Genomic DNA, 14,716 nt, shown 5'->3' with positions numbered 1-14,716 from the left:
ACGAGGACACCGCCTCTTGTGCGACGCTCCCTGCAGCCCGGCGAAAACGTTCTCCGGAGACGACGCCTGTGACGCCAGGGGCGTTGCCCAGCAACCGCGAACGCCGCGGCGGCGTGCGGGCGTGCAGGCGGGCGGGTGGCTCCGGGGGCTCGGGTCCTGCGGCGGCGCCTGCAGCGCGGATCCCCCCACGTCCCCGCCCGGGCCAGGCCTCAGGGGCGGGCGAGCCTGGGCGCAGGAGGCGGCGGCGGCCCCAGCCCTGCGACTCCCCCGCGGCCCCCGCGCCCCTCCGCCGCCCCTGGGGCGCCCCCCGAGGAGTCCCGCTGCCCCGCCGCGGCCCCGCCTCCGCGTCCAGGCCCCGCCCCCCGTGGCCGGCGCTGGCCACTCCCCTTGGCCCGGGCCGCCCGCGGTACCCCCGCCGGTGGGAGCCTTCCTCGGGCCGGTTGGCTACGTCGGGCCGCGCCCGGGGGGCCTCGGCCGCGGCGCCATGGCCTCCGAGTCGGTGAAGGTGGTGGTGCGCTGCCGCCCCATGAACCAGCGGGAGCGGGAGCTGAACTGCCAGCCCGTGGTGACGGTGGACTGCGCGCGCGGCCAGTGCTTCATCCAGAACCCGGCCGCCGCCGACGAGCCTCCCAAACAGTTCACCTTCGACGGTGCCTACTACGTGGACCACTTCACCGAGCAGATCTACAACGAGATCGCCTACCCGCTGGTGGAGGTGAGGGCGCCCGGGAATGGCCCAGCGCCTTGGAGGACTGGTGGGCAGGGCCTGGGGCCCGCGTGAGGGGCCTGAAGGGACAGCACTGCCCCCAGGCCAGGCGGGAAGTCCTCTGGAGGGCGCAGGTGGACACCAACAGGTTGGTCTGAAGACTCTTGTCCAGGCAGGAGACACCTGGAGTCTAGTGTCCAGTCCAGGCTTCCACTGTTTCCAGTGCCAAGGCTGGTCCTCACCCTGCCCCTTTCAGCTCCCTTCCCACAAGAACCCTAGCCTCCAGGTCTGTTTGCCCTCCACTCAAATTCTTGGATTTCAGGACTTCTCTAGAACTCCAGCCACTTTCCCAGCCACCAGCTTTCCTCCCAAGAGCTCCATCTCTTCCTCCCAGGCCACAGCTTCTGCCTCCTGCCCCTTCAGTCCTGCATTCAGAATCCTCTCCCCTATGCTCCCTGAGAGGTCTCCCTGGTTTCCAGCTTCTGCAGAGAGAAGGCAGCTGGCCTGGCCCTTGAGGGGAGCAGAAATTCTTCACCTTTGGCTTGATGTATCACCTTCTTCCTTAGCGGTTGAACAGGGAGAAAACCGTTTCTCACACTTTACAGGACTTTTGTTTCCATATCTCACACTGGGTAGCTCCTTTGAGCTTAGTAATAAGGGAGGTGCTCACATTTCACAGATGGGGAAACTGAGGCCCAGGGGGATGAAACCTGTCTAAGCTCCCACAGCGAGTTTCTAGCAGAGGTGGAGCTGGAAGTATGCTTTCTGCCTCCTCATCAAGAGTTCTTTCCTGTCTACCAGCATCTCTCCACTTGTTCAGTGAATTCAGTGAGATATCATGAGCTGTTCCACCAAGAAAAGGAACCCTAGTCTTTTCCCAAAGTTTGGAACCTTTTTTGTTTTGTGCTGCCAGGCCGGTTAACATCCCAAAGAACACTTTTGGCTGCTCCAGTTCATCTGTCAAGAGTCAGTAGGACCCTGCTGAGAGGGTTGATGTGTTCTCAAGCACAGGGCTCCCCAGTGGTCAGGACCTGACCAGCGACAGTGCCCAGGGCACAAGGGGCAGCTCTCTCCAGGGGGTCGTCCCAGGGTCGGGGGATGGCCAGGCTGTCCTTCTGCCATCCTTGATTCCCAGGCTAGAAGGGACCTGAGGCGTCATCTAATCCAGCCCTTCCCCGTTGGGTCTTTGAATCACTACCAAGTGGAGGACCAGCCGCTGCTTGCATATCTCTGTGATGGGAGCTTATCTTCCCAGAGCAGCCCAGTCCACCTTTGCTTTTTGGCACTTACAAGACTTCTGCACCTTGAGGCAAAGTTGGCCTTCCTGAAGCCTTCAGCAACCTGCCCTGGCTCTGTTCCCAGGTGACCCTCAGGCATACCTCTGCTTCCTCCATCCAGGGTCAGCCCCTCAAAGATTTAAAGAGTATGTTCTTCCCTGGCCTTCCCTCCTGCAGGGCCTTCAGCCTTGCTCAGGGGATAGAATCTTCATCCCTTCCTCATTCAGGATCCTCTAGGGAACTGCAGCCCAGAGGGAGAAACATGTCACATCTCTCCTCCATCTTGCCCTTCTCTTCCGAGTTCTGCCTCTACTTTGAACTCTCTGTTGGGCATCTGCCTCTGGACATCCCATGGAGCCTCAGACTCAACACAATATTCACTCATTATCATTCATTCATTGATTCAGCTAACTAGATAACATGTCAGTACCAGGCGTCATCCCAGGCATGGAAAATGCCATGGAAAGGAGACCTGGGTCATGGTCAGATGGTGGAGCAGCTGTGTAAGCTGTGTAAGTTGATAGTTACCATCCAGGGTGATGAGTGTGAGGAGAAGCCTGAGGAACTTTTACAACAAATAGGAGGCTACGAAACCTGGACTTGGAGGCGGGTGGGGTGGGAAGGGAGGACTTCCTGGAAATGGTGTTATCCAAGCTGAGACCTGAAGGAAGAGACGAGTTGGCCAGGCAAGAAGGTAGAGGAAAGCGGCTTCCAGGTAGAGAGACCAGCATGTAGCATTTAATCTGCAGAAGAGCCCGTGGATATGTGTAAAATAGGAGTTATCATTTCTGATGAGGAAACTGAGGCCTGGAGAGTCATGGAACAATTCTGATTCCTAACGGTGCCCAGTCCGTGTGCACCATTCTGCTGCCTTCCATTAAATGAACATCATGCAAATTATATGCAAATCACATGCAGAGCACAGCTCAGGCCAGCTCTAGACTAGGAACAGCTGTACCTGTAGGACTGAGTGGTCTGTCTCTGTCCTGGTGGTCCCTGACCCTGCTCCTGGGGCTCTCCGGCCTATGGCTTATGACCCCAGAACAACCTTTGTGAAGCACTCAGTGCTCCTGGTAGTTCAATGAGATGTCTGAATTTTCTGCCCTTTCTGTTTTCTTCTCCACCCCTTAAATCTAGGCTCTGTCTCTGATCTCTTGTCACTGGGGGATCTCTTCAGTTCTCCTGGGTGCTGTCCCCTCCAGACCCACCCTTCAGCTGACTCAGCGTGTCCTACCCTGACCCGTCAGAGCCATGTCCAGCCTGCTGCCTGGTCACTGGGCACTAACTCAGCCAGTAGGTTTACCTTCCTCCCCTCCCGACCCTGGTCCATGCTTATAGTTGCCTCTGATTACCACCCTCGCCCCTCAGTCCACTCAGGGGCCAGATACTCTGATGCGATTTCCTGGAAATTATTGCCGATAATGACATCAAGTTAAAAAGAGAGTCAATTCACTGTTGATTTCAGGAAACCCATTTAGTAAATAATAGTACAAGTGGACATAGCAGGACCCAGGGTGGAGGAACACAGTGGCCGGCATTTAGAACCTACGTGTGTGCTTGTCCCTTGGGGATCTGGAGGTATCAACTGATGAGTGAAACTTTTAAAAAATCTTATGCTTTGGCTGAAAAATGCATGTAAAATTGTTTTCTACTTAGCTGTAGAACAGCACTGCCCTGTAGAACTTTCTTCGATGATGGAAATGTTCTGTGTCTAAATGGTCCAACTAGGTAGCCACTAGCCACTTGTGGCAATGGAACACTTGAAGTGTGGCGACTGAGCTTGAGGAACTGAATTTGAATTTAAATTTAAATAGCTACGTGTGGCTAGTGGCTACCATACTGGACAGCATAGCTCTAGAGCAACACTTTCCAATACAGATGTAGTGACCCACATGTTGTCGTTAGGTGCCATTGAGTTGGTTCCGACTCATAGCGACCTTATGTATGACAGAATGAAATGTTGCCTGATCCTGCATCGTCCTCACAACGATTGCTATGTTTGAGCCCATTGTTGGAGACGCTGTATCAATCCATCTTGTTGAGGGTCTTCCTCTTTTTCACGGACCCTCTAGCAAGCATGATATCCTTCTCCTGAACGTTTTGCTCCTGACAACATGTTGAAAGTAAGAGACAAAGTCTCACCATCCTCGCTTCTGAAGAGCATTCTATGCGTACTTCTTCCAAGACAGATTTGTTCGTTTTTCTGGCAGTCCGTGGTTATATTCAATATTCTTTATGTCTTAGTCATCTAGTGCTGCCATAACAGAAATACCACAAGTGGATGGCTTTAACAAAGATAAATTTATTTTCTCGTAGTCTAGTAGGTTACAAGTCCCAATTCAGGGCATCAGCTCCAAGGGAATGCTTTTTCTCTCTGTCAGCTCTGGAGGAAGGTCCTTGTCCACAATCTTCCCCTGGTCGAGGAGCTTTTCAGGCGCAGGGACAACGTGTCCAAAGGACACACTCCGCTCCTGGTGCTGCTTTCTTGGTGGTATGAGGTCCCCAAATCTCTACTTGCTTACTTTTCCTATTATCTCTTGAGAGATAAAAGGTGGTGCAGGCCACACCCGGGGGAAACTCTGTTTACACTGGATCAGGGAGGTGACCTGAGTAAGGGTAGTGTTATAATCCTACTCTAATCCTCTTAACATAAAATTACAATCAGAAATGGAGGACAACCACACAATACTAGGAATCATGGCCTAGCCAAGTTGACACATATATTTTGGGGGGGCACAATTCAATCCATGACACTTCACCAGCATCGTAATTCAAATGCATCGATCCTTCAGTTCTCCTTATTCATTGTCCAGCTTTTGCATGCATATGAGGCAACTGAAAATACAGTGGGTTGGATCAGGAATACCTTAGTCCTCAAGGTGACTTTGTTGCTTTTTAATACTTTAAAGAGGTCTTTTGCAGCAGATTTGCCCAATGCAGTACGTCTTTTGATTTCTTGACTTCTACTTCCATGGGCTTTGGTTATGGATCCAAGTAAAATGAAATCCTCGACAACTTCAGTCTTTTCTCCATTTTTCATGATGTTGCTTATTGGTCCAGTTGTGAGGATTTTTGTTTTCCTTATGTTGAGGTGTAATCCGTATTGAAGGCTGTAGTCTTTGATCTTCATCAGTAAGTGCTTCAAGTCCTCTTTGCTTTCAGCAAGTATGGCTGTGTCATCTGCATAACGCAGGTTGTTTGTTAGTCTAGAAAAACATGGCAACAGGAACATGATGTTGCTTAATTTAAATGGTTCTAGTAGCCACATTTTAAAAAGTAAAAAAAAAAGAAACAGGTGGAATTAATTTTAATAATATCTCTGATTTAACCCAGTATACCAAAAATATTATCATCTAAGTAAAATGTAATATCATATTTAATATTATGTAATAATTATTGAGGTATTTTACATTTTTTTTACTACATCTTCAAAACCTTCTATGTTACAGCTATAACAGAGCTCAATTTGAATGTCAAAGTTTCACCAGTTGAAATGAAACACGAAGTTATGTTTAATGGAAAAAATACCTTATTCTCCTTGAGTTTTTCATTTTAAATTTAAGTTAATTAAAATTAAATTACATAAAAATAAAGTAACAAGTGTGCCGTCCTGGACAGTGTGGCTCTGCAGTGCAGCTGTGTTTATTTTTATAAAATCCCTTCCCCAAGTATGACTAAAACGGGTACTCCAGGAGCTGCTCCAAGTTGTTCCGGGGCCTCGTGTGCTCCCGGCTCTCCTTGCATGTCGAGGCTTTGAGAGACTCAGCCCTGGCTCCTGGCTGGTTGGTCTCTGTGTACTATGTCTACCCAGGAAGCCCTGTCCTCATGGGTGGCCCATGGCCCTGTGAGAAGTGCAGGCACCCAGCAGTGGTCATGGTGTCCCCTGAGACGGAGAGGTGGGCCTCTGTTTCTGCTCTCCCCAGGAGGAGCTGTGAACTGTGATTTCCAGTCTTCCTTCCCCAGCAGTTCCTGGGAATAATGAACCCTGTTCTTGCCTGCAGGAAGGGGTTCTGAGGTGGGACCTAGCATAGATGCCATGTGGGCCTTGGGGCCTGGGAGTAGTTCTCTGGGCTCCGACACAGGACTCCCACTTGGGGCAGGGACTGTGTCTACTGTCGTTCACCCACTCCTCTATCCCCAGCCGGAGCATAGTGCCTAGCCCAGAAAACCTGCTCAGTACCTGAATAAATGAATGTGTGAGTGCATGAACAATGACCCTACAGATGGTACCCAGTTTACCTCCTATTTTCCTTCCTAGCCTCATCCCTCACCCCATTGTCCTAGCTCCACTGGGTCCCAGCACCTCACCTCTGCGTGTTTGCTGTCCCCTGGGCCTGGAATGTCTTCCCCTCCCTTCGCGGCCACCTATCAAAGTCCAAGCCACCCTTTCAGCTCTGCTCCCATCCACCAGGGAAGCTTTGCCCAGTCCTTCCTCCTCATACTCCTCCTCCTTGCCCATTACCTGAACTTATGTCATTATATACCCCCCCCACCACCTTGTTTGAGAATCACTGTATATGTCGGTCACCCCCTGGGTCACATTCCAGGCAGACAGTTCGTGAGTGCCTCTGCATGCTAGCAACTGTGCCGGGTGCTGCGTGGGCTAACACACGCAATGGTTCTCCTGTAAACCTCATGACAACTGTACCCTTAATTACAGATGAGGAAACTGAGGCTAAATGTGCTTAAGCAACACCATCCCAAAGGCACAGCGAGTGTCCTCCTCTCCTAGTGCTGCTGTAACAAATACCAGAAGTGGGTGGCTTTAACAAAGTTATTTTCTCACAGTTCAGGAGGCTAGAAGTTTGAATTCAGAGCACCAGGTCCAAGGGAGGGCTCTCTTTGTTGGCTCTGGGGAAAATTCTTGCCTCTTTTTAGCCTCTGTAGTCCTGGTGTTCCTGGGGTCCTTGGTGTTTCTCAAGTAGCACCTCTCTTCCCCGTTTGTGCTTGCTGCCTTCTCTCTGTGCTGCTCCTTATAGCTCAAAGGTGATTAGGTTTAGGACACACCCTACACTGGTAGGACCTCATTAACAAAGAAAACCCTATTTCCAAACAAGATCACATCCGCAGGTGTGTTGTTGTGTGCAAGTTGATTCTGACTCATCACCCTTATAGGATAGAGTAGAACTGCCCCATAGGGTTTCCTAGGCTGTAATCTTTATGGGAGCAGATCCCCAGGTCTTTTCTTCTGTGAAACTGCTAATGGGTTCAAACTGCCAACCTTTCGGTTGGCAGCCAAGAGCTTTAACCATTGTGCCACCAGGGCTCCATCCACAGGTATAGGGGTTAGAATTCCAACACATATTTTGGGAGGACACAAATCAACCCATAACAGCCAGTAAAGAGTACCGATGGGATTTGAAGCCAGGTAGCCTGGGTCCACAGTACAGGCTCTTACCACACGCAGTAACACAGTCCTCTACCCCACAGGCAGTGAACTCCTTGAGGACAGAGCCTGTGTCTCCCTGTGCAAGTGTGGTGGGAGACCCAGGGGAGTTGGTGAGCTAGCAGGCAGCACTATGGTACGGGGCCTAGCCTGGAGCCAGGCTGTGGTCATCCTGTCTGAGCACTCAGGTTTTGGCTTTCTCCCACACAGGGTGTCACTGAGGGCTACAATGGCACCATCTTTGCCTACGGCCAGACCGGCAGCGGGAAGTCCTTCACCATGCAGGGCCTGCCAGACCCTTCCTGCCAGAGGGGCATCATTCCCAGGGCCTTCGAGCACATTTTTGAGAGCGTCCAGGTATGGGCCTCAAGGAGGGAAGGGCCAAGGCTGGTGCTCTGGGACTACAGGCTCCCACCACGTTGCCACGAATGGTCCCCAGGGTACTTCTGACCTGCAGCAGGGACCTGGAATGGAATTGGAGCCCAGGCTGGACTTGGCGTAGGTCAGCAGAGGCAGGCTCTAGTTTCTGAAAAGGTGACGGGAGAAAAAATCGAGATAATTCTACCAGCTCCATGTTTTTCTCCTGCCATTATTGGATTTTAACATTTCATAACTGCATGTGGATATGATGGCCCCACACTAGCCTGAGAAGTGGTTGTAACAATGATAGTTTCTCTTTATTGGCCAAGCCTTGGGCAGAGCCCTTTGTGTAGTGATCTCGTTGGCCCCCACACACTCACCCAGGAGGTAACTCTAATCCCCATTTACAAGATAGGGAAGTGAGATTCAGAACCCTCATGGGCTGGGTCAAGACCAGACTTTGGACTTTGTCCCAGTGTCCGCACTGAAGGTGAGACATTTGTGGCAATGCGCAGAGAGCTCTGCATATGGGAAATGGCAGAGCAGGGACAGGGACCCTGGTGGGCTCCAGAGCCCACTGCACCTGCTCGCAGGACTCATTGCGGTGGCCCATAGGAGCATCTAGAGGCCGGGAGGGCCACCAGGGACCAGCCCAGATCCAGTTCTTAGTCCAAGCCTTACCTTTGGCCTCGGTTTCACTACCTGAATAATGGGGAGGCCCATATTCCCTTCCATGAGGCCAGCGAGAGAGCAGTAGACAAGCACATAGCAATATGAGAATTCTGCAATTCCGAGAAGCCCGAGGTCCACTGAGCTGGAGAGGAGGGCAGAGCTTGCTGGACAGGCAGGCAGGGCAGGCGGGGTGGGGACTCCTCTTGCCCTCAGGTCCCCCCTTCTCCGGTGATGCCCTGTCTTTGGGACCTCAGGTCACTGGCTGCAAAGGTCCCAGGGGCAGTCTGGCGACAGGTGCCCAGTGCTCAGGTGTCCTTGCTGTCTGTCCCCTCCCTGCAGTGTGCAGAGAACACCAAGTTCCTGGTCCGGGCCTCCTACCTGGAGATCTACAATGAAGATGTTCGTGACCTGCTGGGAGCTGACACCAAGCAGAAGCTGGAGGTGGGTACAGATTGGCGTTGGCAGGTGGAGACTGGAGGGGAGGTTGGCTTCTGGTGGTGCTCCCTGAGAAATACTCAAGAAGTGTGCTGGGGGCGGTCACTGGCTGAGACTAGAGTTTGGAGAAGTTTGGAGAATCCTCCGCATGTTAGAGATGCGTTGGCTGGAAGGCAAACTTGTGTCTCCCATGTGGAAGGTGAAAGTTCTACCAGTGGACCACCACTGCCCTTGATAGGACCCTCACAACATCCACCTCTGCTTCACCCTGCTATGAAGTGAAGTTCCTTCACTCTGAGTCTGGCCTCTCAGGAGACTGAGAGCAGTTTAGGAAACGTGTCATGCTCAGTGACTACTCGATGCAGGGGTGGGGTCAGTGGGCCTCCTGTCACCACCCCCCTGCCACACAAGGGGACCTGGCCTCACCTGTTGAAATAGATGGAGTTTTTGTGTAAGATTTCATTTTTAGGAAGGGTTTCACTTCTAAAAATATTATTCTGAGACTCTCTAAGGGGTCTTTTAGTGAAAAGGTGGTGGTGATTACCATTTATTGAGCACTTGCACTTACTGGCTGCTTTCGGCACGTTATCCCATTCAGTTTTCGCAGTAACCTTGTGAGGTAGATGATATTATCCCCAATTTATGGATGAGAGAAGGAAATCTTAGAGGTTAATTAACTTGCCCAAGGTTCACACAGCAGTAAGTGACCAAGCTTGGGTTTGAACCCAGATCTGTCTGCTTTCAAGATCCTGGATCTCAAACATCCCAATTCACTGCTGCTAATGGGCTCAGAGAAAACCCTGGTGGCATAGTGGTTAAGTGCTACGGCTGCTAACCAAAAGGTCAGCTGTTCAAATCCACTAGGTGCTCCCTGGAAACTCTATGGGGCAGTTCTACTCTGCCCTGTAGGGTCGCTATGAATCGGAATCGGGTCGATGGCAGCGGGTTTAATGGGCTCAAATTCTGGAATCTCATTCCCCTTTGAAAGGTCTCAGCCATGGGGGCTCCCAAGGACTCATGGTACGACCTCATAAGGAGGACTCATGGTACGACCTCATAAGGAGGACTCGCGGTACGACCTCATAAGGAGGACTCGTGGTACGACCTCATAAGGAGGACTCGTGGTATGACCTCATAAGGAGGCTGTTGTAAAGACTGAAGAAGGTAATGTGGGTCAGCAGCTCAGCAGGGTGCTGGCAGCGGGTCGGTCTTCGCTGTGTGAGCCATTTCATGCCATCAGGATTCAGAAAATACGACAGAGGGATGGCATCTTAGGCTGGGTTCTCTAGAGAAGCAAAACAAGTGAAGCATGTAAGTTTACATAGAGAGAGATTTATATCAAGGAAATGGTTCACAAGGTTGTACAGCCTGGAAGTCCCAAGTCTGTGGGTCAGGATGGAGGCTTCTCCTGACTCATATTGCCGCAGGGGCTGACAAATCCAAGATTGGCGGGTCAGACAGCTGCTCCTCACTAACCTCTAGGAGTGAGTGGAATCACCTGTTCCCACCCGACTTACACCCACAAGGGTAAGATTTTCCCTACCTGGCTCCAGCATCTTCTATCTGCTCCCAGGTCCCTACTTCTCCTGGATTGAATTGTAGGTCATTGAGTTTCTCTGTGATGGGTGACCACTCCATGGCCAAACTGAACAGACCAGGCCCTAGGGAATGGCTGTTAAGTGTACTGGTTCATATCATGGACAGATCCTTAAAAAATTGAAGCCAGAAAACCCCTAGAGAGCTTTTGTCAAACCTTTTCTGATGACAGATAAGGAAACATGCTGTGAGAGGAAGGGACTTGCCCAAGGTCACACAGCAAATTACTGGCAATGGTGTTGGTACCAGAGCTTGTGGGACCTGAGCAGTCAGAAGCTTTTTTTCCGGATCAGCAATATGGGATACCCCTTGGACAATACCACCCATCTGTCAGTTAGTTGTACTGTGGTGGTTTGCGTGTTGCTGTGATGCTGGAAGCTATGTCACTGGTATTTCACATACCAACACGGTCACCCATGGTTGACATGGACAGATTTCAGTGGAGCCTCCAGACTAAGATAGCCTGTGATCTGCCTCTCAAAATTAGCCAGTGAAAACTTTATGGTCACAACAGAATACTGCCTGATATTGTGCTGGAAGATAAGCCCCCTAGGTTGGAAGGCACTCACAATACACAGTGCCTGCAACAATGGACTCAAACATACCAGTGATCATGAAGATGGTGCAGAACCAGGAAATGTTTATTCTGTTATTCAGAAGGTTGCCATGAGTCTGAACGGACTAGACGGCAACTAACGACAAGGGGTTCTAAGCGAGGGAGGGACGTCCACTGGTTGATTCACTCAGTCCACAAAGACGTACTAGGAAAGCCTCGTGGGTTCCAGGCATGGGGCCACCACACGCTGCACCAGATACACACAGTGTGAACTCTCTGCCTCCATTCTCCATCCGGACCCGAATCCTGGCTGCTGGGGACCCACCCCCATCCCTCCTCCTCAGGCTTCATCTCAAATACAGCACCACTTTGCCCTTTCTATGACGGAACCTGCAGCCGCCCACTTGGAATCTTTCAGCTGTTTTCTGTATTCCAGAGCTGGTGCAGCTGAGTCACAGCTCAGCCCCCAGATGGAGGAATATGAAAGGGAGGAAGGCCTAGGGGGCTGTTCCTACAAAGCAGCCTCGAAAGGCCAGCTGTTGGGTCAAGGTGCCCTGCCCACTTGGAAACTTCTGCGCACCTGACCTGAGCTCACTGAGTCAGTTATTGGGGCAGCAGGAGGCCCTCCTCCCCCTCCTCAATACCCTGGATCCTAGAAAGGCCTCAGCTACGTGGGCTCTGAGGAGTCAAGGCACATGCACTTGCCCCAGCCAGGCCCACTGGCCTCAGGCTCGGTGATCTGCCATAACAGACGCACCCTGTGAAACAGACCCTGTGAAACAGGTGAAGCGGGCTTTTGACGTGCTGCCCTGTGGAGGGCATGCAGATGTGTTTTGTGGGAGGAGCCCCATTCCCAAAGAGCAACGGGCCTGGAGTCAGAAGCCAGAACTGCCTCGCCTTGAGTGGCCTGGTGCAGCTCCCTCCTTATTTCTGAATCTTTGTCCTCAGATGAGCAAGGATGGACTAGTGCTGATCTCCAGGGACCTTTCTGGCCGTCACATCTGGTGACTCAGAGGGGCAGCTGGAGTGGAGAGAGGATCAGTCATTGTGGAGTTTATCCTCCTGGCCAAGGGCAGCAGCCTCCAAGTCCTAGGTGCCGGCCCGTGACGACTGCCCAGGAGAAGACCCTCTCACAGAGCCAGTATAGCATGCTGGCACAGAGCAGACCTGGGTCTGGATCCCAGCCTGGCCTTCTCTGGTGGTGTGACCTTGGGCACATTACTTCACCTGAGTCTGTTTTCTCATCTGCAAAGCAGGGATAAAGTCAGAGTGGCCGTGTGGTAGAGTTGCTGTGAGGAATCAGATAAGGTTGATGAAGTGCTTCACATGGGCCCTGATTGTCTTTGTAAATAATTAGAGGTTATTAGATCAGCTAGGACTGAAGGGAGTTTAGGAAGCATCAAGGAGCCATACCCTCTTGCCCCCACAAACTACTAGTATTGCGTGGTGGGTGTGGGGCCCTCTCCCCATCCCATGTAGGGGCAGAAGGCCAGGGGCCACCCCCAACATGGCGTTCCCTGGCTCCTGACCCACCATGGACCTCACACCCACCCCATCCCAGTTGCAACCCTGCTGGTTGCCATGGCCACCAGGCTCCGGCTGCGCAGCTGCAAGGAACGGTTACCAAGGAACAAGGCACGCAGCTGGCAGCTCTCACTTGGGCCTTCCTGTTGCTGAGGTGCGATAGGAATGGAAGTGGGGGGTCCATGGGGTCCGTCCTGGGGAATCACTGGGGGAGTCTGCCTTAATCATCTCATCATTTGGGCATACAAGGTGGGGGGGCAGGTTTTTCTATCCCTAAAAATAGGGCCAGTGGGAGACCTCCTGGGGGAGGAGCTGCCTCCCTGCACCCCTTCCAGGTGCCTGAGTCTGCTCAGGCCCCAGACAGAGTGTCCCCATCCTCTTTAGGACGTGCATCCACTGTGCGTCCTCGAAGGGTCTGGCCAAACTCTTTTTACATCCACTGTCTTCTTAATCCTCATCATGTTGTTGTTAGGTACTGAGTCCATTTTCGACTCAGTGACCCCATGTGACACAGTAGAACTGCCCCATAGGGTTTTCTAGAGGCTGTAATCATTATGGGAGCAGACCTCTAGCTCTGTCTTCCATGGAGTGGCTGGGTGTGTTTGAACCACCAACCTTTTGTTTAGCAGCCCAGTGCTTAACCTTTGCACTACCAGAGCTGTTTATAATAGTCTTGTAGAAATAGGGTTTATTATTCTCATTTTACAAATAAGGAAACTGAGGCCTAGAGAGGCAAATTGTCTTCCCCAAGTTTACACATACTAGCAAGTGGCAGAATCAGGTTTCCAGCCCGAGTCTGTCTGACTAAATAGGAAGCCGGAAGCCACCATTCATTCAGCCGGGCATCCTGTGTGCCAGGCAGGGTTCTAGGGGTAAGAGTGTGGCAGTGATCAAAACAGGCAGCTCTCCAGGCACACAGTCAGCATGAAGCAGGTTGTCAAAAACTTCCATGGTGTCCCAGGACTAACTTTGAGCCATGCCTTCTCTGTGGGGTCTCTTGCTTCTGTCTTTTGCTCTCCAGCCCCACGGTCACCCCCTTGGTCAGCCCTTTACCACTGCAGGCTTCAGTTACTGCAGGATGCTCCAGCCGCTCCCTGACCCCATCCATTCCACAATGCCCTTGCCTCTGGAATCTTCAGTTTCCTGTGATTCCGTTGCTGCCCTGCCAGTAGCTATATGACCTTAAACAAGTCACTTAACGTTTCTGTGCCTCCGCAGCTTGCTTATCTGTTTCATGAAGCCCAGTCCTGGGCTAAGTGCAATCCTACAGTCTTGGTCTGACTGTTCCCCCACTTCACATGTTAGCAGAAGAGGCAAGCCTGGGTTTGTCCTCTGACTGCCGCAGAGGACCCGACCCGCGTAGGACCCCTGAAGCTGCCCGAAGCAAAGCATCTGAGCCTCTGTGGCTGACCAGCATAGACTAGCAGGGCCATTTGGCAGACAAATGACTTTTGTCTTAATTCATTCTGCTCTTGCCAGAATGGTTTTATTTCCTCTCACACTTGAAAAATATTGCGTTTCACAGCTCTGTGCCAGCAACAGAACAGCTTGACTGCCTGGAAAGCAAGCAGGGAGCAATCAGATTAATTAATTTACTCACTGTCCTTGTACTGGGGACTTGGCCGAGCTGTGAGCCACCTGGAGTTCTGGACAGCAAATGGCCACTCACCAGGCACATGGCCCGAAGGCCTGGGAATGTTCCTGTTGCCATGGAGCTATGGCAGCAGAGAGGCGAGATGGAGCCATGTTGGCAGGGTGAAGGAGGCAGCGCTCAGAGCCCTTGGGTGACTGCTGAGTTAGCCCCAGGGAGCTAGGGCTTCCATGCTAAAAACCACCTTCATAATGCTATTAACTACAAGGGCTGCACCTGGCCTTTACTGAGCACTTATGATATACCAGGCACTGTGCCAAGCATTGAGTGTGGTTTAATTTACTGAGTCCTTACTATACCCCGATGAGATTAGATATTTCATGCCCATTTTAGAGGTGCGGAAACTGACGCTCAGAAAGGTTAAGTCACTGGTCCAAGGTACCACAACAAATAGGACATGCAAGGATGGATTTGAGGCTGGCTCTGCCTAGAGCAAACCCCCTCCTCTTTTTACAGGGTAGGTGAAGTACCAGCCTGCGTTGCAGGAGGGAGAAGGTGGTCTAACTGGGACCTTCCCTCTGGTTCCCTGGAGACCCCTGCTCCTGCTGTAGGA

The 14,716-nt window shown here is 51.8% G+C and overlaps 1 protein-coding gene across 2 annotated transcripts in view; it reads left to right on the top strand.

Moving 5' to 3' along the window:
- The first annotated feature begins 484 nt into the window (after positions 1-484).
- Positions 485-14,716, top strand: part of KIF17 (kinesin family member 17) — a 55,621-nt gene continuing 41,389 nt past the window's right edge. For both annotated transcript variants that reach the window (XM_064281412.1, XM_064281411.1), the window contains exons 1-3: positions 485-715; positions 7,580-7,726; positions 8,741-8,842. In XM_064281412.1, coding sequence (XP_064137482.1) covers positions 485-715; positions 7,580-7,726; positions 8,741-8,842 — 480 coding nt within the window. The remainder of the gene's footprint in view (positions 716-7,579; positions 7,727-8,740; positions 8,843-14,716) is intronic.

This window comes from Loxodonta africana, chromosome 3, assembly GCF_030014295.1.
Source record: "Loxodonta africana isolate mLoxAfr1 chromosome 3, mLoxAfr1.hap2, whole genome shotgun sequence".
In the NCBI taxonomy this organism is placed as follows: Eukaryota; Metazoa; Chordata; class Mammalia; order Proboscidea; family Elephantidae; genus Loxodonta; species Loxodonta africana.
The sequence above is the reverse complement of the archived record's forward strand: the minus strand, read 5'-3'. Positions and strand labels throughout refer to the sequence as shown.